Below are 24,696 nucleotides of genomic sequence, written 5' to 3' on the forward strand. Positions count from 1 at the left end.
ACAAAATGCCCGTCCTCATTTTGACTTGACATGGTGTAAGCATGAATAAGATGTGGATCTCTAAGAGAAGACGTAACTAAATCCTGCTGCAATGCCCAGCAAGGAGAACATTTTTTCTGTAATGACTGTGTATAATGACTCAAAGAGAAGACATATAACAGTATTTCTTTATGTTTTGTGAATAATACTTCTTTTGGTTTTCACCTTTTCTGCAGATAGCAAACTGCCCTCTGTTACTGTGAGATGTATGCCACCTAACTGAACGTGATTTTGCTGGAGATGCATCCAGAGCAGAACAAAGCTGTCTCTGGCTGCCCCCTGTGTTTTCCCCTCTCCATTAAAGCAGTAGTTCATCCTGTGGGATGAAAGCTTACTGTGCTGCCCTGGGGGATAGTGATTGTGAATGGCAACTGTGTCAGGGCTGTGTCTGGCTGCTTGTGTGGTTGTACACATGTTTAGAGGGGAGAGAGGACAGGACTGTCATATCCATATATAAGCCATTATGGATTCGAGCCCAATGGAACAAGAAATTCAGTAGCAATAGACAAGGAAAAACAGAAAGATGGAATCTTTGTTTTCTGATGATGTGTTTATGCTATACTGCTTATCCAGGGATGAGCATGTGTCCTAGAGGCAGCATCATGGGAACATAGACAGGTATCCCACCACCTTCCACTCAGGTCCTCAGTGCTGTGCTGTGGGATATTGTGGGAGCTGATGGTGCTGACTATGAGGTGTACTTGATCCTTGCATTACAAACTTTCATGTGGTGCCATTCTTGGACTTTATGCTCTAAACAGACAAGGCTGAACAATGTGCCAGTCTGCTCTGCACTGGAAGGACAAACCCCACAGTGGGTGCTAAAATTCTTCTGGACATTTGCATTCCACAGGATTTTTACATGAGTGTAGAAATGCTCTGCTTATAAATCCGTTCCTCAGGTCACAGCTTTTGTAAAAAAGAAGTGACTAAACAAACTTGTTGCCCTGTTATCAGAAACTGAAGAAAAACTTCAGATTCTTTTACTGGCCGTTCCAGTTAATAAGAAAACCAGCTCTAAGGCCTGTGTAAAATACAAGCGCTATCTGCATGGTGCTGAAAGTAATGAACGACGCTGATCGCTAACTGTACCAAGAAGAAAAGGTAAGCTCAGCCTTCAAGTCCCCACGGGCTCTGTTTCGATGACCTCTTTCATTTCATCAGCTCCACTGGCACGTTTTTTTCCCAGCCTGAGTAGGGAAAAATCCAGCTATGTGTGTGTGCCAGCAGAGGGAGCGCTCAGCACACGAGATTGAATCACGGAATATCCCGATTTGGAAGGGGCTCTCAAGGATCATAGAACCACAGAATAGTTGGGTTGGAAGGGACCTCAGGGCCCACCCAACCCCTGCCATGGGAGCGCTGCTACCCAGCAGGTCAGGTTAGAACAGGGCCATCCAACCTGGCTGACCCCTTTACTTTAACCCTTTGAGGCTGATCTGTCAGCCCATGGTTCACCCATATTTTGCCTGGATTTTATTTATTGTGGTGGTGGCCCAAATGTGGTTTGACTCCCCACCCCCAGTTTCTTTTAAGGCTAGGGCCCCTACTTGTTCTTAGGCTTGTGGCTGGATTCTCTGACACACACTGAGAGAGCTTGACGTGCATTTACTACATATTTCCTACATTTAAAGTCAATGATTGACGGGATTAACAGACTACAAGATGTGAAAGCTGAAAGGAATGAGGGTTTATTTAAAGCAATCAGTAGATAAAGCTTATCTTTGTTATAGGTAACATTCCTTTTTCATCAGTAACTCAGTGGTGCAAATGTAAGCTGAAAAGTAGAGAAACAAAATCTGTCCCTCTCAAAGAACTAGCATAGATTTCTCACAACTTATAAGCCAATATGATAAACTGAAAAGGCTAGATTTTTTATTTCTCTACTCATTGGTGTTTCTGCACATCTCATTATTTAAAGGGACTCTTCCTTGCTCAAGTATGATGGTCTTCTGAGTTCCCAACCTGAAGTCATGGCTGTGTGGTACCCTCCTGCACCAGCTCTGCTTTGGGGTCTGGCAGTTCCTTCTGTAACTGCCTCCTGCCATTCCCACCTGGAGATTATGCTAAAGAATGGAGAGGGAACTTTGCAAATGAGTGAGGACAGTAGCACAGCACCTCCTGAGAAAGGCTTACTTCCACAGACTTTTATTGGTGGGCTGCACACATCAGCTTGATGTTACCTTAAGGAAATGAGAAAGTGAAGAGAAGGGACAACTGCACAGTAGACAGCCAAGAAACAAAGCCATGTAGTCCCCAGAGGATTTTCTTCTCCAGTGTCAGCAAGTAGTAAGGATGAGGAAGGTGACAATAACTCTTCTTGTCAGACTTTTCCCTCTGTTAGCAAGGGAAAATGAGGAAGAAAAGTGTATGCATTTCCTCCATAGCAGAATAAAGCTTAAGCAAGGCAACCTCTGTGCAGGAAAACCAAAAAATCTTCTCTTGTATTTCCTTAATGTGAACAGTACCTTCTAGCTTTCCCCCTTACTTTCTCCCACTGATAGAAACCACATGGCATGAGCACTAGGTTGTGGAACACACCTTTTTCATCAATGGATGAAGTTTTATCAGGGTGGAGGATAACTGCCACATCATTATTTCCAGTTGTAATCTTTGTCCTAAGGGTGTGTTAGCATGTGTGGGATATGGTACTGGGAGACTACAGAGCACAAAGTTCTGGATCTTTTTTCCCTATAAATATGAACTGTACTCCATAAAAATGCTTTGTCCAGAAGGTTGTTGTCAGCTATTTCTTCATAAGCTGAGAGCTTGCTTTTTTATTATTATTAATTTTTGTTTCTATTTATTTATTTATTTATTGGGGGGGGAGGGAGGGGGAAAGAAAGCATTAATGTGATATGGGGGAATGCAGAGATTCAGACTTTGGAGTAAAAGGAGAATACTGAAGGCCACATCTATTCACCAAAAACCACATCTCTCAGAACTCCAAGATTACCAGGCCCAAAATGGAGGGAATAAAAGATTAATGCTGTTGCCTCATTCAAAACTGGGAAGAGACAAGCCCAGATGGCTTGTTTTCTTATTTTCTTTGCCTGAGGAATAAGTGTTACACTGCTGTTGACTGTTAAACACATCCTAACTAAGCAATGTCCTATGTTTGTGTTTATCAGTTTGATTGCTGTCATTTTCCTTTCTTTGTAGAAAGGGAGAGACCCAAATAGAGTGAGGTTTTTTCCATAGGAAATGAACCCTGCTCCAAGAATTCTGCAGCCTGAACAGATGTGACGCACAAGACAAGTTTGTCAGCCTATTACAAATGGGCAGTTGCCTGAAGGACTGCAAATGGCCCTGGGATTTCTGTGACAGAACTGAAAATCAGCCCCTCAGCAGCCCAGCTTTGTCACCAGAGACTTTCAGCCCTTCCCTCTGCCTTTCTGTGGGTGCAGCAACTGGCTAAGCCTGAGCTCTCTAAAGCATCTTATAGAACAGTACATCTGCGCTCACAGGTCAGCAGTAGGAGGGCAGAAGTGGAAGGACTGTGGGTCTGCCATAGCATCTGTGCATCACTCATTGATAGCTAATCCAATTCTGAACAGAGGATCTCACACTTAGCAACGCAAGAGGGCTAAGAGAATGATCCAGTTCCACATTCTTAGTGTTGTGAAGCACACTAGGGAATAACTTGGGGAGACAGCCTGGAGACCCAAGTGTCAGGGTTTCTTAAACATAGAAAACAGCCTATTGTACTTATCTGACACATAAAAATTACACATTGCACATTCTTACTGACGTCAGCCAAATATCCATTCTATAATTAGCATATATTCACACTGCCAGATCCCCTGCTTTCTTTCAAGTGGTTTTCTTGTTGAGCTGTTATTACACAGTTTTTAATCATATTCATTGTACAGGCTCTCGTTTAATTTACCCTGCATTACCTGTGTATGTCTGCCTTGTGACAGCTGACACATACCTGCTGTGACCACAGATATTTCATGTCCCACCAAAACCCAGGGGTCTCTCCCATCATTATTTACCTTCCCAGCACAAAGAGGGAGCTGCCATCAAACTAAGAAGGGAATGATGAACCATACTCCTGCCCTTGTTACCCATTCCTGTAGGGTAATAAAGAAGATGGTTACCCTAAGGAAACTCTGCCATACTCTTCATGTGCAGCTCATCAGGAACTTTTCTGACTCCTATTTCATATTTTCCAGATTAGTATTTTTTGCCTGTAAGACATTCATGTTATTCATCTAAAGCAGAAGTCATTTTCAGTCCTGAAAGGGGCTCGTTCTTCACACTTTAGAACATTTTTCTATGAGCTTTGTCTTCCAGACAAATACTGAAGAAATCAGAAATATTTTCTGTATAGCAGCAGTTTATATTCTGACTTATGGTGCACTGTCAATCTCCTTTGTCCTTCCACAAGAGAAAGCAACTGGAACAGGTTACTTTGTGTGGTAAAAGCGTAAGGAGAGCTGAAAATGAGACTTCTTGGACTTTAAGGAGCCACAAGAAGAGCCTAGAAAGTGAATGACACTCATGTCTCTGAACATTTAGGTGGACACCAGGGCAGCAAAATCCTTCCTACTGTAAGAGACGAGCAAGTCCAAGACCTCCTCATAAGACTGGATATGTCCAAGTCCATGGGGCAGGATGACGTGCATCCCAGAGTCATGAGGGAGCTGGTTGATACGCTCACCCAGCCATTCTCCACCGTATTTGAAAAGTCATGGCTGTCAGAAGAAGGCAGGAGAAGTCCCTGGGGTCTGGAAAAGGGAAACATCACTCCCAGTTTTTAGAAAGGCAGGAAGGAAATCACATGGGAAACTACAGGCCAGTGAGCCTTACCTCTGTGCCTGGGAAGATCATGGAGCTGTTCCTCATGGAAGAAATGTGGAGAACGATTTGGAGGTTCTGGTGGACAAAAAGATGGACATGAACCAGCAGTGTGTGCTTGCAGTCTGGAAGACCAACTGTATCCACAGAGAAGTGGCAGCATGGAGAAGTAGGCTCTTGCTCCCCTCCACTCTGCCTTCATGAGTCCCCATCTGCAGTACTGTGTCCAGATCTGGAGCCCACAGCACAAGAAAGGTGCAGAGCTTCTGGATTAGCTCCAGAGGAAGGTCAGAATGATAATTAGAGGTCTAGAGCACATCTCCTGTGAATAAAGAGAGGAGAATTAGGCTACATGTTAGGTTAGATACTAGGGGGAAACTTTTTCAGACAGAGGGTGGTGAGGCAATGGCACAGGCTGCCCAGAGAGGCTGTAGATGTGAGTTACCAACAGTGGAGTCTGGGAAGGACAAGAATCTTCCATTAATCGGTGTCTGCTGGAAGGCGACAAAAATAGTGCTCTGCATTACAGTAGTTGAATTCCTGTTCCTCCAATTGTCCCACACTGCCTTCTATTTAGGAAAGAAGCTCAGGGCACTCCTTGCCTCATTGCTCCTTTTAATTCAGACCTGCTGCTTCCTACAGGACCAGAAAGACGTCTGCTTAAACACTTGCGTAAGCCTGCCCTGCCCCAGTCAGGCAGAGTAGTATTTGCAACGCCAAACCATAGCAACCTTAATGCAGATGGCTGCACCCTCAAGCTTCTCTGCCTGAATCTGGCTTCTTGTGGTCTTGTGTCCTCCATTGCTGTTCCAGCAGGGAAGACGCCTCAGACCCTTGGGGATCCCTTATACTTTCTGTGCCTTGGTTTCTGGCCTGTGTAGGAGGGATGTAGGACAGAGTGTTGAGCAGGAGACAACCAGATGCTGCAGCGATCGACTGGCAGAGAAGGACCAAAGTACTTCAAAGGTGGGTAGATGTGGATCAGATCTATGGGGCAGGAGCTGCTGTGGGGCTGAGGGGGGTCAGATCTATGGGGCAGGAGCTGCTGTGGGGCAGAGGTGTGTCTGATCTATGGGATAGAAGCTGCTCTGGGGCACATGTGGGTCAGATCTATGGGGCAGGAGCTGCTGTGGGGTAGATGTGGGTCGGATCTATGGTGCTGGAGCTGCTGTGGGTCTGATGGGGGATAGATCAATTGGGCAGGATCTGCTGTGGGGCAGATGTCGGTCTGATCTATGGGGCAGGATCTGTTGTGGGGCAGATCTATGGGGCAGGAGATGCAGTGGGGCAGATGTGGATCAGATCTTTGGGGCAGGAGCTGCTCTGGTGCACATGTGAGTCACATCTATGGGGCAGGAGCTGCTCTGGGGCATATGTGGGTCAGATCTATGGGGCAGGAGCTTCTGTGGGGCAGATGTGGGTCTGATCTATGGGGCAGGAGCTGCTGTGGGGCTGATGTGGCTGTCATGGTTTTGTAATGTTGTAATTTTGCTCTCAGTATTCCACATCATAACATCATGTAAAGTATGGATACTTGTATTGAATGTGCAGTCCACAGAAGAAGACTACATATCCCAGAGAACAACAGGGTTAATGATAAGTCACGGGACCAGGACGCTGTATAATCTCGTTCCCAGGCTGGAGTGCCCTCCTTCTTCTCTCCAACTTCTCGGAGAGTGGGAAGCGTTCCAGCCGTGTCGCCTAGAGTTCACAGTCGGCCTCTCGGTTTTCGGGGACTCTCTCATTCCCTGTTTGTTTGATTTGTTAGCCTCAATTATATTATATTGTGTTATCTTGTATTTCGTTATCATATTTAGAACTTCTTTACAGTGAGGGTGACGGAGCACTGGAACAGGCTGCCCAGAGAGGTGGTGGAGTCTCCTTCTCTGGAGATATTCAAGACCCGTCTGGATGCCGAGCTGTGTGATGTGGTGTAGGGAGCCTGCTTTGGCAGGGGGGTTGGATGATCTCGATGATCTCTAGAGGTCCCTTCCAACCCCTACAACTCTGTGATTCTGTGTGATTTTGTAATCAAGCTGCAATCTGCCCGGGCAACAGCCAAACAGGCAGAGGTGTGTGCTCCAGACTGTGCCAGCCTTTGGCATCAGCAGGAAGCTCTGCCCATGCAATACTCCCCTTCTGGCTTCTTTTGACCTCCCTGTAAGGTCTGGTGGCACAGCTTGATCCCAGGTCCCTGCTGGGCTGTTACTCTGCCCCGGGAGCAGCTGCCAGGAAAACCAGTGCCACTGGAAAGGTGACGTGTGCAGTGATGGTCTCTGTCACTCACTTGCCTGCTGTCTTGAGCATCAGTCCATCAGCCTCCCAGGCTGACTCCTCTCAGTCCTCTGGGTACAAATCTGGTGCAGTGCTGCACTTAAGAGAGAGACTTACAGGGTCTGCAGATTGTTAAGGGCTATTTGCTGTTTAAAGCCTAGAAGCTGTTTCTGATTCCTTTAAACCAAACCCAAAGCATCGTGTGTGTGTGTGTGTGGATAGGTGTTTGTGGGTACCAGCGTGGGGAAATCACAGAACAATGTCCTACACTGTTGGTGTGACACTGTTTAATTGTGGTGGTCTCAGACCGCGGAGGTGGCCCAGGGTCTCTTGCAATGCATTCTCCATTAGCAGAAGTTGTCACTGGTCCCAAGAGGGAAGCCGGGGAGAAAAAGGTTTTTCTGCACTTCTAAATGTAGCAAGTCCTCTGCCTCTGTAGAGCATTGCATGGAAGCCCCTTTCAGGGAGCATCAGGACCAGGGCAGAAGGACCAGAGTTTCTTTTCCTTATCACCAGACCATGTGAGTTGTCCCACCACACACTTTGGCAACTTCTGGGGTGACTGGTCCACTGGTGACACTGTGTACATGGGCACAGTTGGAGCCTCTTGAGAAGGTGATTCTCCTTTGTGGAAGCGGTCAGCATTGTGATGGGGTGAGGCTGAAATCTCTGTTTGTTTGAGAGCATCCAACCTGAAGCTGCTTCGTAGTGAGGAGGGTGACTGTGTCTGCCCTATGGGAGAACAAGTTCTCTGGGAAGGTTTATGGCTGCAGAGGCAGATCTGGGGACTTGTGTGCAATGAAAGAAGCTGGAGGAGAAGAGGGGGGCAGGAGCTGCTCTGCCAAGAGGGAAATGAAGGCACAGAGCGCTGCTGTGGGTACGTGTAGGTACCAATCTGGAGCCAGATCTTCTGCCAGTAAACACTTCTGAGCACCCTCTTCTGGAGGTGAACAGCTCTGGAGGAAGGTGCTTTCAAATGTCCACAAAGTGATGTTGATTGTCACACAGTAGCACCCATCACTTGCCTCCTCCATAAATCAGTTACAGTCTTGTTGGTGAACCTGAAGACAAAAGGTCAGCACGCTGGGACAAGCAGCCACACACCAGTATCACAGAATCACAGAATGACCTAGGTTGGAAGGGACCTCATGGATCATGAAGAACAAACCCCCCTGCCTGGCAGGGCCACCAAACATACACCTTTACTAGATCAGGTTGCCCAGGGCCCTGTCCAACCTGGCCCTGAACACCTCCAAGGACGGGGCATCCACAACCTCCCTGGGCAGCCTGTTCCAGGGCCTAACCACTCTCCTAGTAAACAACTTTCCCCTAACATCCAACCTAAATCTTCCCTCTTTCAACTTAAATCAGTTTCCCCTTGTCCTGCTATTACCAGCCCCCTCCTCATCCTATGTGGAACACCAGTGCCAGCAGTGCGGCCGCCATTTTAGAACACTCACCACGTCACCTTGGTCACCGCTGCCGCGCGCAACACACTCGCCTCTGACAGCTGTGGCAGTTAGCAGCCATGTCGGCAGCTAAGAGGGCTAGGGTAGAAGTTTTCCCTGTTTCAGGCGGGAGGATGGAGCTGGGGGCCCTAGGAGTGAGAAGGAGGAGGGGGCCCGCCATGACCACCAGGCAGAGGAGGGGTAAGAGAGCCATATTCCATCATGCCTGGACCAGCCCCGTGACCACCACCCATGTGGAGCCTATGGAGGTGGATCCACCTCCGGAGGAACCGATGGAGCTGGATCCCCCTCCGGAGGAACCGATGGAGGTGGATCCCCCTCCAGAGGAACCCATGGATGTGGATCCGCCTGCGGCATAGCTGGCCTGGCACCACACCACCGTGCCAGGCCCCGCGTTGGCATGGTCACAGCTTCACCATCACTGGTCCAGGCACTCGGCTCCTTTCCTGCTGCGCGGCCCCTGCCCCCAGCGTTAGCTGGGTGGCATTATTTGACATCTTCTTCTCCTCCTCCTTGTTGCTCCACCAGTTCTGTGGGCCCCCAGTTCCTTCTTCCCCCTGTTGGAGTTAGGTGCTTGTTCTGTTCTTTGTTGTTGATGGTAGTGTTAGGTTAGTGTTAGCGTTCAGTTTAGTTTTAGCGTTAGGGATAGGTTCCTGTTTGTTCTTTAGAGTTAGGCATAGGTTCCTGTTTGTTCTTTAGGGTTAGGCATAGGTTTCTGTTGTTATTTTAGAGTTAGGCATAGGTTAGTGTTCGTACTTACAGTCAGGCATTGGCTGCTACACTCAAGTCAAAGTAACCGCTGCTCCTTGGGTAAGCACGCAGCTGGTTGCTCACCCCGAGCAATGAGTGCGACTGCCCTGAGAGCAGAGGTTTGATGACATCTGCGATGAACTGAATTTCCCTCTTGGGACTTTTCCTTTGCAGAACATGGTGGAGCAGAGCGTGAGTGGCTGAGAAATGGAGCTGGGACTCAGGAGAGCAACACGTGGCTGTGTCCCAGAGCTCCCAAAGTGTGGCCATGGCAAGGTAGGCATGCCTTACCGTAAGCGTTGTTCAAGCACAGCTCCTGGCACTGTCTGCAACAGATCCGCTCTCTGCGTGCTTTCTTTCAGTCACTGGTGTTGTGCAGCACAGCCACGGCACGGCCCTCAGTGCGTACCCGAGGAGCGTGAAAAGGTAGGTGGTGAATTTTCATCTTGCTAATGCTAGGATTAGGAATGGTGAGCATCCCTAAAAGAGTGGCCACGAAGGTGTGATCTGCCTCGGGGAGAAGTTGATTCTTGCCTCTTCAGCTTTTCCCTTCTTTTCTGTCCACCTGTCCTTTCCAGCTCCTCCTCCCCTCAGCTGCAAGTGGGGCAGTGCTCGAGTGTGAGGACTCTTCCTTGGCATGCGGTAACAGACAATGCAGATGTGAGTTTTGTGTCCTTCCTTGTTCTTGGGTCCGTAGCCCAGGGATATCTTGCGAGCAGCTCTCTAAGTCAGCCTGTGCTGGCAGCGTGCGTGAGTGAAATAGTGCCTCTTTTTTCCCTCTTGCAGCAAGCTTGCCGAGGCAAGGCAAGCGCTACTCAGCTGAGGAAGAAAGCCGAGAAGGAAAGCAGAAAGCAATGATGAGGGCTTGAGCAAGAAGCTACAAAGGACAGCAGAACCACCTGCAACGCTTCCTCGGAGGTGGCACCAAAAGCTGCTGACTCAACAGTCCAGTTTACTGGCACAGCCGTGCTTTCCCTGTCATGGACGGTGGAGATGATGGAAGTGAACTGGACAGGAAGGGCTTGTGCTGCGTTAGAAGCAAAGAGGGCTTCACCTAGGCAGGACTTGGTGTATGGCAAGAGCTGGAGACGCTGCGTTCCTTCAGGGTGTGTCTCTTGAGGTCCAGGCCTGGTGTAGGGTTAGGCTGAAATAGGGCTGGCTGGGACTGGAGAGGGAGGAGGTGACGTAGCCCCATGGTCAGGCTTCTCCTTGGGTCTGACTGGAGGCTGAGTGACTGATTGCTAAGCGGAAATCCTGGGCACTGGGGTTTCATTTTGGGGTGTGGGCGGGGTAATAAATAGAAGCCAAATCTTCTTGTACGCAATAAAATTGAAGCAAACTTTCCAAACCTGGTGCTGCCTCTTTCAGTAGCTGGTCAGAACGTCCCTCGCTCCGGCTGGCAATCACAGGGCGATGAAGCGGTCAGCTTCACGTCTCTACCTTGACATGGTGCATGTTTTCCACTGTTTCCTTGTTGGTCTTCCCAACCTGTGGCCTTTCAGCCAACCCGTAAGTGCTGGTGACAGGCTGTGAGCATCTCCTTGCTCTCTGAGGACTGACAGAAAGAAACCAGAGGAGGGGAAGCAGCCCGGCAGGAAGAAGGGTGTCCCGTGCTCAGCCCCTTGAGTTGGCCTCTCTTCCCTGAGGGCTCCTTCAGCTTCTGATGCACCGTGTGTTGCTGTTTGCCCTGGGAAGCCCAGCTGCACGCTGGCAGCCGTGGCCTGTGCATCAGCCTCCCCTTGAGGCCGAAGGAGTTGTTTGTTTCTATGTATTCAGTATTGGTGTGGCATTTTGTTGTTTTGTTCTGCTTTGAGATCAGGGGTAATTTAACACTGCTGGAAGTAATTGGGGTTCAGGAGTAGCATATGTAGAATTTTGATCATGCAGCAAGTTGTGATTCCTATTGTGTTAAAGAACTGGCACACACATATACGCCTGCAGCCGGAGCTTGATTGACTCTCGTCAATACGGCCTTCCAAACCCCGGCCCTGGGGAGTTGTCCAACCTTTTGTACTACCTAAGTTTATTTTAAACAGACAAGGAGGAGTAATCTCTTAAAGGCTTTTTTTAAGGCATTGGACTAAGTTTTGATTACCACATCTCAGGAAGCTTCTGCATTCCACCTAGTGCTAATGTGATACATCAAGAGCAGATTACACAAGAGATTCAGGCCTTGCTGCCAGTCTTTTATGAATCTGAACTTTGTTTCATGTTGCCAGATATTCTGGTTTCCTTTTCAGGAGATTCCTTTGCTGTATAATAAGAAGGCCAACTGCATCCTGGCCTGCATCAGAAACAGTGTTGCCAGCAGGAGCAGAGAGGTGATTGTCCCCCTGTTGTCAGCACTGATGAGGCCGCAGCTCGAGTGCTGTGTTCAGTTTTGGGCCACTCACTGCAAGGAAGACATGGAGGCCCCGGAACGTGTTCAGAGGAGGGCAACAAAGCTGGTGAGGGGTCTGGAGCACAGGCCGTATGAGGAGCGGCTGAGGGAGCTGGGAATGTTCAGCCTGGAGAAGAGGAGGCTCAGGGGAGACCTCATTGCTCTCTCTAACTTCCTGAAGGGAGGCTGTAGTGAGCTGGGGCTCGGCCTCTTCTCTCGTGTCATTAATGATAGGACCAGAGGGAATGGCTTCAAGCTGCGACAGGGGAGATTCAGGCTGGACACTACAAGGTATTACTGGTCAGAACAGGTGGCCAGGCACTGGAATGGACACAGGGAGGTGGTGAAGGGAAGGGGACGAGGGCGAGGAAGGAAGGAAGGGAATGGGAATGTAAAGGAGGGAAAGTGAGAGGAAAGACACGGAACGAGACGTGAATTTTGGGTCCTTGTCCGGCAGCCGCCCCCCCCCGCCAGGCCCCAGCCCGGCCTGAGCCACGTGACAGTGCCAGTGCCAGTGACAGGAAGTGCTTCCTGCAGGCGGCGGAGAGCACTTCCGGGCCATGGCGGCATGGCGGCCATGAGCGGGGTCGGGAGGAGCGGGCTCTGTGCTGCGAACGGGGTCGGGCCTCGGTGCGGGGGCACGGAGGGGCTGTCGGGGGAGGAGCTCGCGGCGCTGCCGGCACCCAGAGGCGGCTCCCGGGCGGCTCCACGGTCTCGCTGTGCTGCGGAGTCACCCAGCCGGCCCCAAAAGCCTGGAGGCAGAGCCTGAGCTGGCCCCGGCCTTGTTGGTGTGCGTTGTTGTTCCGGGGCTGTGAATGAGGACTCCCCGCTGGAATTGGTGCCGATGGATCCGCACACCTCGGTGCCGTGTTGGGCTGGGGCAGTGGGCGTGGATGAAAGTTTGTACGGATGGAGTGGGTCTGGATTGCAGTGAGCGGGACGAGTCCGGGCTGCGGTTTGGCGTGGTTGTGTTGGTTGCTTTTTTGCACGCTTTATTGATGTGGCCGTAGAATTCCCTCTTTCTTACCATCTGATCTGTGAAGGCTTCTTTGTGGGAAGGTTTTGAGGGATGCGGGAGTAGAAATTGCTTTTGTCATGAGTCATCTGGAAAGGTTTCACAGAAACAGCGACATTTGCAGAAGGAACGTATTGGCATTGGCAGTTGTGCAAAATACTCATTGGGATAGAGAGGAGGGAGTACCTGCAGAAGACCATTCTCTTCTGGTTTTGAGGAAGCCAGGGAGAGCTCGTATTCCAGCTTAAGCAATGTTCTTTTGTCACACTCTGTGTCCTGTGTTGCGTTCCCCAGAGTTTCATCTCTCCTTTGGATTCCAGTTCTCCTGACAGGTTAGGCTTGAATTCAGCATAATATCTGCTTCTCCCTGGGTTCAGGTTCTTTGCGTCTCCTGCCTTCTTTTCTCCCTTTTCTTAATGGAGAGTGGAGTTTCTACCACAGAGCAAAGTTTCCTGATTAACAGAAACAAGTATGGAACATATTAGATGAATATAGCTCTGCATTTTTTTCTTCCTCCGGGTAGCAAGGGACTCCTGTGCTCTCATTAATATCAACAGTGAGTAGATGCTGCCTGCTATTGGAGCCTAAAATGCTTTCCATAGTTGAGTGGTTGGAAACATAGGGTTTTAACTTAAAATTGTTTGTGCAGGGTGAAGGTTGGGAATACAATTAGAATACAGTTACACAGTGCTCTATCCCCAGCACTTTCCAGCATTTTTCTTAACACAGCTTACGGTTCATTTCAAAACAAACTAACAAAGATGAACTTGGGTTAGCGTAGCCCGTTTTAAATGATCCTTCTGTGTCTTTTCCAGGCTGGTAGCAGAATGGAGACTTTCCTGAGGCGCTGAGGAACAGACACAAGCTTCTTTTGAAGGCTTCAATGAAATTCTGCCCCAGCAGTATCTGCGGTCCTTTGATGCTAAGGAGCTGGAGGTAAAAGACTATTGTCAGATCCAGGCTGCTACATGTAATACTTGAATTTCAGTCAGAGTCTGAAGAGCAGAGTTCATTAAGGCTGGTGGTTCTGCTTTCAGGATGTGTGAGAGAAGCCTTATGTATCAGGTAGTATTTGGTTACTGTGTTGTTCTTCACTTTCTTCTTTGCAACCAATTTAGACACATTTCTAATGTTAAGATTCTGCCAGCATAAATTTTTTGGCTGACAGTGTTTTTGTAGTCCTTGACAATGTGATTTGCGTGTGTCTAAAGAGTGAGTGACTGGAAAGCAAGGGAGATAAGAAACAAATATCAGCGGATGGTCAAATTACAGAGTGGAGCAGGTTTTAGCTGCTTTTGGTCTCTCCAAATTATACTCTGCAGCAGAACATCGTATTTCTAGCACAGAATGGTACGGTTAGGCAATGAGAAAGTATGGTTTATATGTCTAAATGCATTCGTTTTCATGACTGGTGTATCTTCTTTGTTGCCACGGATGTTATTATTTGCTGTGGAAGTTTCAGAGTTTAATATTAAAACCAAGCGTACTGTGATTGCGGGTGCTTTGAAGTACAGTAGTATTTCAGTGCAATAGTCTTGCTGTAGAAGCAAAGTAGTAGCTTGTAGTTTCCATGTTTATGAAATTTTTCTTCCCTAAAGGTGCTCCTGTGTGGAATTCAAGAAATTGATCTGAATGACTGGCAATACCATCTACCGGCATGATAGCAGAACCTGCAGACAGATATTGTGGTTCTGGCAGGTTTGTAGACTTCTTTTTTCCACACAAGAACGCAGCAACAGCTTAATGAGCAATAGTCAGAATTACTCAACAGATAAGTAGCATGTAAATGTAAATGATAACTGCTAATCCAGCTGTCCCATGGGGGATGGGGAAGTGAACATTTCAATATTAAACTTGACATCAATGTTAATTATTTTTCAGTTTGGGAAATAAATAGATAATGAGAAGAGAATGAGATTTCTACAGTTTGTTACTGGAACGTGCAGATTACCAGTAGGAGGATTTGCTGACCTCACGGGTAACGAGCCCTCTTTAATGCATTTTATGCTCATGTTATTTCCTTTTTTCTTAATAAGGACCAAGCTGTGTGTTTAAGGGTATTTTTTAATGAATTTATATGGAATCTGAGTCTTGCATATTGGTAGAGCTACGATAGAAAAAGGGATGGATGGAATGTGAACACGCCTTGCATCAGTGACTTGATCCATGGTTTCGACGTGGTCCTGGCAGGGCAGCCTGCTCTGGGTATCCTTGGTTGATCAGAGTGGCAGGACTAGGTAAACTCCAGAGATTCCTTCCAGTACCAAACCAACGATGTGATTCAGTGGTTGAGTTTCTTTGAAAACCGCTTCATATTGATGCATTTCACTACGTGGATTTCTTCAGAGGGATGTAGTGAGAGACAAATGTCTTTGTGCTCTGCAAGTAGTTATAGTCTTGTTTTCACGCACTGTGTTCATGTATTACCTACTGGTATACACGGGCAGTTAGACCTAAGAATTCATTGTTTGATTTTTGTACAGGGAGCAACAGACCCCAAAAATTTTGCATTGAGAAAGTTGGAAAGGAAAACTGGTTACCTGGAAGTCACACCTGGTAAGTACGAAGGATCAAACTCTGCTGTGGTTCTGTTCTTATGGATGGAAATCTACTTTGAGATTTTAGGAAGTGGGTGTGATATGGAAGTGTCTGAGACTGTGTGAAAGCAAAGCACTGGGCTATGGCAGTAAGCTCTGCTGAGTAATAGTTGAACTTCTGAAAAGCAGTTTTGTTGTGGAGCTGATTCCATTGTAAATGCCATGGATCTGCACATCACTAAAAACGTAAAGCTACTTTTAGTACTTAAGGTTGCCCTTTTTTTAAAGAGTTTGGGATTGATCTTTCATTATCACCACGCTCGATCTTGGCAATGAAAATAAATAGCCACGCTCATGCTCCCTCTTGGCTGGAGAAAATGTAGCTTCAGCTCAGTTTCTCAGTTACGCTGGTGCTTTGTGAAGATGCTCAGATTTTAAGTTTCAGATACAGAAGAGAGATTAGGTGAGACTTGTTACTAAATACATTGCCAGTTATGGAAAGTTATCACTGCTCAGGTGCTTGTTCTGCTTTAACTCTCACTTTCATAGACAAGTGCATGTCAAGATACAGGTGTTTTAGAGGGTACAAATGCAGTTTTCCTTCTGAACAGGACAGTTCATATGCCTGTGTTCCTAATGGATATTTGGTGGTTTAAACTGTTGTTCAATACTTAAGGTTTCTCTTTGTTTTCAGTTTCAATCGCTTGGACCTTCCAGCCTATAAGAATTATGAGCAGCTGAAGGAAAAGCTGTTATTTGCAACTGATAACCCCACAGCATCTGCTACCCCAGGTAATATTGGACTTCCAGCTGAGATGAATGACTTTACTGCTCCCAGCACTGCTTGAGCAACCTGATCTGTGTGAATTCATACTGCATAACAAATACATACTCGTATGTAGCTGCCAACTAATCCCAATTCTCAAACATGAAAGTAACTTCTGTTTCGTTGTTTGCCTTATGAAAATGACATGAAAAACTGAATGAGATGCAGAGCTGCTGATGGACGAATTAACAAAGCCTTATTGCTCCAGGTAGCTCAGGTGTTCCTATATGAAGCTGCACAGTAAATGCGTCATGTCTTCATCTGATCAAGCAGCGGGAGCTGATATTTTAATGTGTTTCTATTCCAGAAAAAGAAAAAAAATCTTGAAAAAGAAAAGCCTGTTAAAATTGTCTTGTTTGCATCATTCTGACATGCTGTGCTCTGTCTGTGAATTCAGCTCTTGGTTCTGTTGGTATCTCCAGCCCCTGATTCTTGTGGTGTCTTCATTTTCTTCCAGCATCACTGTTTGTGTATTGCTCTATTGAACAAGGACATGAACAGGGATCAGCAGCACTGGATGGTAAAATACTGTATGAAGTTAATTGTGGAAATTTCCTTGTATTGTAATTTCCAATACTCAGGAAACTGTAACAATATCTCTGTAAGTCAAATACTTCTATAAAATGACTCAAAGAGATGCTCGTCCTGTCGTTATTGGTTTGGTGTTACGAAGCACAAGTGTAGAAATGAAGGATTGAACTGCTGCTGGGGGTTGCAGGTAGGCTGGGTTTCTGTCGTGTGCTATTTCTGCCTGCTGGGGATGTGAGCGGGCATTGGGCCCAAGCCCCGCTTGTGTTGGTCACAGCACAGGGGCTGCAGGAAACACTGGGAGAGCAGAGCAGGGAGAGCCGGGCTGTGTGCAGGCCGGGGCATGACACGGAACCTCGGCAGCTGCGCAGCTGCTGAGCTTTTCCCCCAAGTCTGCAGACTCTCAGGTGATAAGGCTGTGCAGCAAAGCCAGCTGGGCACTGCTGATACTGCGGGCTTAGGGGATGAAGCCCTGCAGCACCCGCATGGCACTCCCTGTAGTCTGCCATCTTTATGTGCACAGCTGCTGTAGGTGTTGTTGGAGCAGTGGAGCGGCAGTGCGGTGCTGCAGGGCAGCCACACACCCCAAGGGCTCTCCATAGGCTGCAGTGATGTGACCCAAGTCCCACACTCACTTTCTTTCCCATTCCCAAGAATGACATACCAGTAGCAAAATGTTTTCCCCTTTTCCCAGTGTCCAGAGACAAAGATGAGGTGTCTTAGCAAGTGCACCAGCAATGTGTGGAGCAGAACCGCCGTGGGAGCCACTGTCACACCTGAGCTGATCCGTTTTAGGCTTCCCATGGAAATGTAGCATTTTGACTCTTCGTTAGTAAATCTTTGAGGTTGCATTTGACCTGCTGTTGCAATGTCTGCTGCTTGCTCTTCATGCAGCTAGTCCATGTATTTGTTTATGTAGTCAGTGCTAGGGTTTGATTTAGACAGCTCCGTCATCTTTTCAAGAGCTGCACCATGGTCGGCTGTGGAGAGAGGGTGAGTGGGAAGGGACACCTGTGTCCCACAGTGGCTCCTCCAGTCAGTGAAGGTCCTGAAATTGGTCTCTTCAGCTAATAGGGAGCTTTCCTCAGCTACCGTGTGTTTGGAGAGAGGAAGAGCAGTCCCAGGACCTTCAGCTGTGAGACTCTTCAGACGGACCTTGTGGAGACAACTGCAGGTGTAGTCTGGGATGGAACGGCTCCTGTTTGGCTCTTGTTACCCACATGCAGCATGTGGTTATTGAGCTTATAAGGGAGCAACATAGGAAAGAATCCTTTTCTCATCTACTACCTAATGCTAAGTCATTCCTCCTCACGGGGAAGTGACTAAGCATTGGTCCTGGGTGCTAGGAGAGGAATGTCAGATCTGAAACCAGTGTGAATGATGGACAGCCTTGTTAAACACAGGGCTGCTCTGCAGTGCAGAGGTGCTTGTGAGTTCAGAAGATACCTGCGGAAGGAGAACTGCTTTGCTGTTGGATGTCATCAAGCTGCAATCTGCCCAGGCAACAGCAAAACAGGCAGAGGTGTGTGTTCCAGACTGTGCCAGCCTTTGATTCTGTTCCTGAGGTGAGCTGCGCTTTGCTCGCTGCAAATTCCAACTATATTTGTAGGAATTATTTCTATGAATAACACAATGGTGGTGTTTGAGTCACAGACAGATGCAGCAGAGCCTTTGCTCTGATCTTCTCAGGAACTCAAGCAGCTTTTTGGCATCCCCACCTGGAGCCATTGAAGCGTGCAGCCAGGAGCTGGACTCAGTGGTCCTCGCAGGGACCCTCCAGCTCAGGAATTCTATCATTTTACAATCACTGAGCTTGGCAGACTTGCAAAGAGTGTGGATGTGACAGCAAGCAATTAGCATGGCCAGCATCAGGAACCCATGGTTATGAGCTTAGGGCTGGTTTAGGTTTGCCAAGCAGGGGGACTAATGCTGGGATCCTTCTCTCCGGCCTGGAGGCTCTCACACAGCAGCATGGTTCTGTGTTTGGCAGGTGGGTTGGACCCAGGCTGTGCAGGAATCAACTGGGCTCTGCTTCAGCTGCAGTCTGAGGGCCTTTGGCTGCAGCCAGCTGCTGTTCACACAGGGTACAGAAAGCTCCAGATCCACACAAGGGCCTTCGGGCTCCAAGTGAAACCCCACAAGCTGAGGGGAAGGAAGTGAACATCACCAGAGGTGGTGACTGCACAGCACTGATGTGTGGTGACAGACCGGGGTGGGCGGTGAAGTTGGGAAGACCAAGAATGAAAGATGGGAAAAGCAGCTGAATTTAAAGGAAGAGATGTGAAACCAACAGGATCATCACCCTGTAATTGCCAGCCCAAACAAGGGACGTTTTGACCAGCGACTGCTCTGATCCACTTAACAAAAGCCACAAAACCACTCCATAAACTTAGAAGAACTGCTCAAAGCCACAAGCTACAGGTACTGGAGGAGAGCAGGACCTTTGCCCTGCAGTCAGCAGCAGTTTCAGACACACCAAAGCCGACACTGGTTTGCTTCCGTATCTCTTGTGGGACAGCCCCAGCCAAATCATCCCTTCTGGTCTGAGGATGAGGAGGGTCAGATCCTTTCAGAGCACCAAACCTGGCAGCCAACCTCATCACCAAACAAGCAGCCAGGATCCAAACGCCAGCACTCTCCATTCATCATCCCACTTCCTCGCTGCAGTCAGTCCAATGCTTCATGAGATTCAGAAGCAAACAAAATCAATACAGTCATCTTGATCCCTGCAGGAACACGCAGTGAGCAACAGCACACCTTCCTGGAAGAACTACCTCCATGAACAGAGGCAGCGACCACCTCCTCCCCTCCTACAGCCTCATTGCTTTCTCCTTAAGTATCACCACACGGAGCCTTGACCCTCCCTGGCACCCAGGCACCAAAGGGCTCTTTTCATATTTTTTACACCAGGCTGGGAAAGAATCTTGGCTTCAAAACTTCCAGAGCAGCAAGAAGGAAGTATTGGTTCTTTTCACAGACAGCCTTGGCTCTTCCGCTGCTGCCAGTGGGGAACATCAGCAGAGAGCATCTCTAAAGCAGAGAGAAGCACATGTATGAGAATGAAAGTCAATTAGGTCTAAGCAGGATTAATAGGGATTTAATTGAACTATGTGAACTGGAACTCGGGTCACGAGCTGCTTATGAGCCTGCCTCAAGGGATCATGCAGCTTGCACTGGAGGAGCACAAGGATGCATTGTGAGTGGGCCAGCATGTGGTCAGAGAGGGAGACCTGCTTGAACAGTCAAAAATGGAAGAGAAAAACTGCTTGAGATAGATGCCTGGGAATTTGAGGACTTAGTGCACAGTCTTTCCTTCCTTTCCTCTTCTGGGGAGGGAACCAAGTAACACCAGCCAGAGCTCACCCAGCTCACCGCTCCTCCTGCAGTCCAAGTGGCTGCCAGGCAGCTCCCTGCTACAGCTACACTTGCCATGGGGCCTACAGAAATCCCCATTATCAATCGACTGAATCCCCATCTAATCCCCCGATCCTATTAACAAACACTGCCTTTATTTTGCTACCTCCATGGGGGCTCTTGGAGCCAACATCCCTCATGAGAGGCAAATTAATTAAGACATTGCACCGTTTCCTCTTTCCAGGAAGGTGGAGGTGTTCTGGCAGACATTTTGCTGCTTCCAAGTCAAGCACGGACACACGCATGCCTGAAAGTTTGAGCCAACCACCCTCACACAGATCGAAGGAGCTGAAAGGCCTCCCCTAAACGCGTCACTGTCGTGAACAGGCCATGGATGTCCCTGTGTTTCTACAGAGCTCAAGAAGCTTTCATAGTAAACAGAAAGAGGCAGCATGACTTTTAAAAAGTTACTTTTGTTTTAATTTGAAACAAAGAATATATGTAATTGGTGTGAGATATTTTTGTCATGTTTCTTTGTCCTGAGATCTCCAAGCAACTTCGGAGTGCTTTTGTCTCACATGCTTTGTTCTGTTCTCCTCATGCTGCCCACCTGACTCATCCACCAACAGCAAGGGAGAGAAGCAAACGCGGTCCTTCTCACACTGATGGTTCCAGCAAATGTGCTGCTAGTCTTCTGGTAGAGAACAGACACAGCACAGCACTGCTGCTGGACCTGGGCTCACAATGCATTTGTCAATTGAGGATGGCAGTCTGTGTATGCAAAAGGATGGCAGACTTGCAGCCCCACCACAGAACCCTTTTCTTCAAAGCCACTGTAAGCTCTGGGGCACCTAACACATCAGGTTCTCCTCCCGTTGACTCATTTGTGATCAAACAAAGCAGTGAGCTGGCATCAGGAAGCTCCAGATGCCTTACAGAGACTCTGTGGCTACGACACCACCTCTCTCCAGACCCTTCTAGCCATATTTCAGGCTAACACTAGACCGTCCCTGGCCCTGAAGAGACAGACCCTAAAGGAATGCAGTGTCTTCAGCTCTTGCCATATATCAAGTCCCAAATAGGTGAAGTCCTCTTTGCTGCTAATTCATTGGAAGCCCTTCCCTTCCAGCTACCTTAGTTCCAATCCGCAGTCCACGAAAGGGAAAGCACAGCCATGCCTGAAAAACAGACCACGCAGTCCATTGCCTTTGGTGTACTTCTGAGGAAGCATTCCAGGCGATTTTGCTGTCCTTTGTGCCTTCCTGCTCAAGCCCTTATCGCTTCTTTTTGCTTTCCTTGGCTTTCTTGCTCACCTGAGCAGCACTTGCCTTGGGTTTCTTCACCATCTCCCAGGTCTTAGACTCAAAGCCCTCCAAGTCCTACAAGAATCAATTGGGAAACAGTCAGGGAGCTTTCTAACAACGTGCTGATGCCCAGCTCATTTCGGGCATTTATGTGAAAGCAAAAGTACGTAAGTGCTGGGTATCTCCGCTGGAATGCATCTATATCAGGCTGAGCCTACATTTAGTAAGACCTGAGCAGCACCATCCCTGCTTCCTCTGCATGTGTTTCTGGATGAGTGTTAATCCACACACAGCCTGTTACCACAGAGGTTGTTATAAGCTTAAGTGCCTAAATCAGGCTTTGTAGAGAAAAAACACCTCCATTTTAACAGCAGGACAAAAAACAACACTAAACAACAATTATTCACACCAGAAAAAGATATCACAGAATCACCAGCATGTATTGAACCATTGAAAAGGTATTTCTGCTAAATTTTCATCCTTATCACGTGCGAGACAAAAGGTAAGCCTCAAAACAGCAGTCAGAATGTTACGGTCAGAGCCTTTACACCAAGACCAAAATCCAGGCAGGGCACTGAAGGCAAAGCTCTCTTCACCTGGACTAACAAGGAATCCTAAGCTATAAAGCTTGTTTCCTTCAGGGCAGATGACAGATCATATTTCAGCCATGGGAAATAAAGTCTAGTTATCTGGTAAAGACACGAGGGAACAGTGCCAGTCTCACTGGAGAAAGCGCACACACACAGATCGCCTCCTTTCATTAAATGCGTTTGAGTCTAAATATTGCTTTAGCATCTTGGGTTCTAGCAGTCAGAGCTTGCCAACTGGAAAAGGACACACAGAAAATGCCAGAGCAAGATGTGCTAGCTTCAAGCTTCCAACACAGAGCACCAGATAATAGAGCAATGACACTTGTTTAAAATGCAGAAACACTCACCTATCACCTAAGTGTCATCAGTGATGCGCTCTACTCCAGCCATGAAAGAAGTCAACTCTAGTCCTGAAAAAGGTCGGTCTAGGCTGATAACTAAACCACACGTAGGAGAAAACAGAACATCTGGCCAGAAGGATGAAAGACCTCAAAGTCTAAAACTGCCTATGAAAACCTTAAACAAAATCTCCTGACAAATGCATTTATTTCTACTTAGGAAAGAAAGCCAAGTTTGAGAGATGGTCAGATTATTCTATGTAGTATTTGAATGAAGAGGTTAGAAAGAAGATGGCAGTGTCAAGCATGAGCTGATGAGAAGGATTAATTCTCATTCAGTAATATAAAAATGCAGCAGACACTGATGATGCTGTTGGATCAGGGAGCAATGGAAGAGCTGCATAATTTGATAGTCAGGCTTGATTTGCCATTTGAAAGTTAGGTGGAAGATACTACTTTACTCCAGAAAGGATGTAATACAGAAGAATATAAGGCTACAATTCGTCTAAAGTCTGAAAACTAGAGAAGCAACTTGGAATGAGAATTTGATCTTACAATTCAGGATCTATGGAACTGAACCATGCATGTTCCTCTTTTTATGTTTTAATAAAAAGAGGAAATATTTAATAAAAATAAAATTTTTGTTAATTATCTATAAAATATATTTTTTATGCAGTCCAAGACAGTTGTGCTTCACTCAGCATGGCCCAGGCAAGCCAAAAGGTTGGACACCTACAAAAGATGCATGATGGGAATGAAACAGACCAAAAATGAACATTCAAAACAATCCAGTAGTCCAAGTAAAAGAGAAAAATAAACCAACAGTATTTGTATGGTTGGCAGTAATTCAACAAAATAGAGAAAGCTGCCTGAGCAAGAAATCAGAGCAAATAAACTCATTGGGATTACCTTATTTCTTGCATATCAAATACAGGTCATTGCGAAAGTAATTTCATCTCTTTCCAAAACACAAACAGAAGGGTTGGGGGATGGTTAGAATATACTCTGAAATGTTTACTCCAGACTGGAACACTTCAAACAGTAGATTAACATTCATGGATATTAGAATTCCCCCCAAATGTATTTGGCTTATTTTTCTAAGTTTATTAATTTAAAGCTGAATTCACACAAGTGAGGGAAAGCATCTTTCTTCCACACAGAGGAATTGGCACCATCTTCTCTCCAAAGACAATTCTTTAAAAAGATCCAAAAATTAAGTATACACAAATGTATATTCAATACATTTGATTTAATACACAAATGTGTATTCATGCTCTTCTCTTCCCCGGATTTCTGCTAAGTACACCAGTCACGTGAAAAAAGCAAGCCAGGCCATCCTGAACAAGTACAGTTATTACTGCACAATGGGTAAATAGCAATCAGTCCTAGAGATACTGTTCCTATACAGGGGAGGCAAGACAAAAATAAATAAATCCTTAACCACAATAAAATCCAAACCCAGTTTAAGAAAGCTTGTATTTATTTCAGCCTCAAAGGAGTCAGTTTGAAACTGTCAGAGAGACACTGTACACCTATATACAAATTTAAGAACACAACGGAGTAACTGTTACTGTTTATTAACAACCAGTTTTAATAATACGATAAAAGTATGTCCTGAGAAAGGGGAACAAACATGCTTCTTCAAGGTTTTTTAGCTGTTCTGGATCTCAGCCGTCGCTTGATGATCAGATGATCACTTTCCTTCTTTTGTTCCTCAGATTCCTGAAGAAAACATTTCAAAAGTTACTCATCTTTTCGCACAAGACTGACAAGCTCTTCTTGACCCACGCAAACATATTTCTTCCCCTAAATGGATTTCAGAATGGCATTTGCTTATTATATTTTATTCAGAAAACTATGGGATACCGAGATCATTTTAATGCAGCTTAATCACAAGGAACAAATATGGAGAATGTACAAAATCCTGTTTATCTTAAAAAAGCACACACATCTGAGGAAAGCCTGAAGGCAGCTTTCATTTTGAAATACTTGTTTTCAAAAGAGTATTATAATACTTGTTTTGTGAAACATGAAGCGTTCAGAAAACATTTTTAGCCTCAATCCCTGTAGCTATGACTTGACCAGAATTTCAGTTCTCGGTTCAGTTCCATGTTCTCAGAACTACAGTGAGAAAAGAAATTCTCATCTTCTTCACCCTCTAACAAAAAAAATATAACATTTTGGTTTCTGCCCCATCATTCGTCAAATCATCAAAAAATTCAGAGGGATATTACAGTATGGGCAAATGATCACTATGCTGAACAGAAAAAGGACTCTAATATAATTAAAAGATGCAGTTCCAACAGAGCAAGAATGTTCTTAGCACAATAGCTGCCGACAGAGTCATGAAACTGGCACATCAGATCCTTTGCAAGTTGGCTTAGACAGGAGATCATAGTTTAAGCATACCTAAAAAGCTGTCTAAGATGTGCTCTAGAAAAGCGTGTAGTAGAATAATCCCACTCCGACACACTGAAATTATCTATGAT

At 46.7% G+C, this 24,696-nt stretch overlaps 2 protein-coding genes and 1 long non-coding RNA gene across 5 annotated transcripts in view; all 3 read left to right on the forward strand.

Annotated features, from left to right (window-relative positions):
* Window positions 1–24,696, forward strand: part of LOC146755730 (obscurin-like) — a 177,855-nt gene that overhangs the window by 70,316 nt on the left and 82,843 nt on the right. The gene's annotated exons all lie outside the window — the stretch shown is intronic.
* LOC146755734 (uncharacterized) lies at window positions 8,712–10,678 on the forward strand. 2 transcript variants are annotated; one of them, XM_085525277.1, is made up of 4 exons: window positions 8,721–9,611; window positions 9,698–9,761; window positions 9,914–10,024; window positions 10,122–10,678. In XM_085525277.1, the coding sequence occupies exons 1-4, from the start codon at window positions 9,604–9,606 to the stop codon at window positions 10,191–10,193; spliced, it is 255 nt and encodes an 84-aa protein (XP_085381403.1). In that variant the 5' UTR covers window positions 8,721–9,603; the 3' UTR covers window positions 10,194–10,678. The 2 variants fall into 2 exon arrangements, with proteins under 2 accessions (XP_085381402.1, XP_085381403.1); XM_085525276.1 differs by having other exon boundaries at window positions 8,712–9,761; window positions 9,914–9,977.
* Window positions 13,446–16,728, forward strand: LOC146755735 (uncharacterized). Of its 2 annotated transcripts, XR_014937904.1 has the most exons (5): window positions 13,446–13,666; window positions 14,329–14,428; window positions 14,612–14,708; window positions 15,214–15,286; window positions 15,962–16,728. It is a non-coding gene; the product is annotated as an uncharacterized LOC146755735 (long non-coding RNA). The 2 variants fall into 2 exon arrangements; XR_014937905.1 differs by lacking the exon at window positions 14,329–14,428 and having other exon boundaries at window positions 13,457–13,666.

The sequence above is a fragment of the Coturnix japonica genome, chromosome 30 (genome assembly GCF_054131305.1).
Source record: "Coturnix japonica strain WE chromosome 30, WE-NBRP24, whole genome shotgun sequence".
Classification (NCBI taxonomy): Eukaryota; Metazoa; Chordata; class Aves; order Galliformes; family Phasianidae; genus Coturnix; species Coturnix japonica.

What these genes read in the sequence shown, in the direction of transcription:
- LOC146755734 (XM_085525276.1), top strand. Translation starts at nt 9,543, where the DNA reads ATGGAGCTGGGACTCAGGAGAGCAACACGTGGCTGTGTCCCAGAGCTC. An exon ending in TACCCGAGGAGCGTGAAAAG is followed by an intron (nt 9,762 to 9,913) that starts GTAGGTGGTGAA and finishes TGTCCTTTCCAG; the next exon opens with CTCCTCCTCCCCTCAGCTGC. An exon ending in GGACTCTTCCTTGGCATGCG is followed by an intron (nt 9,978 to 10,121) that starts GTAACAGACAAT and finishes TCCCTCTTGCAG; the next exon opens with CAAGCTTGCCGAGGCAAGGC.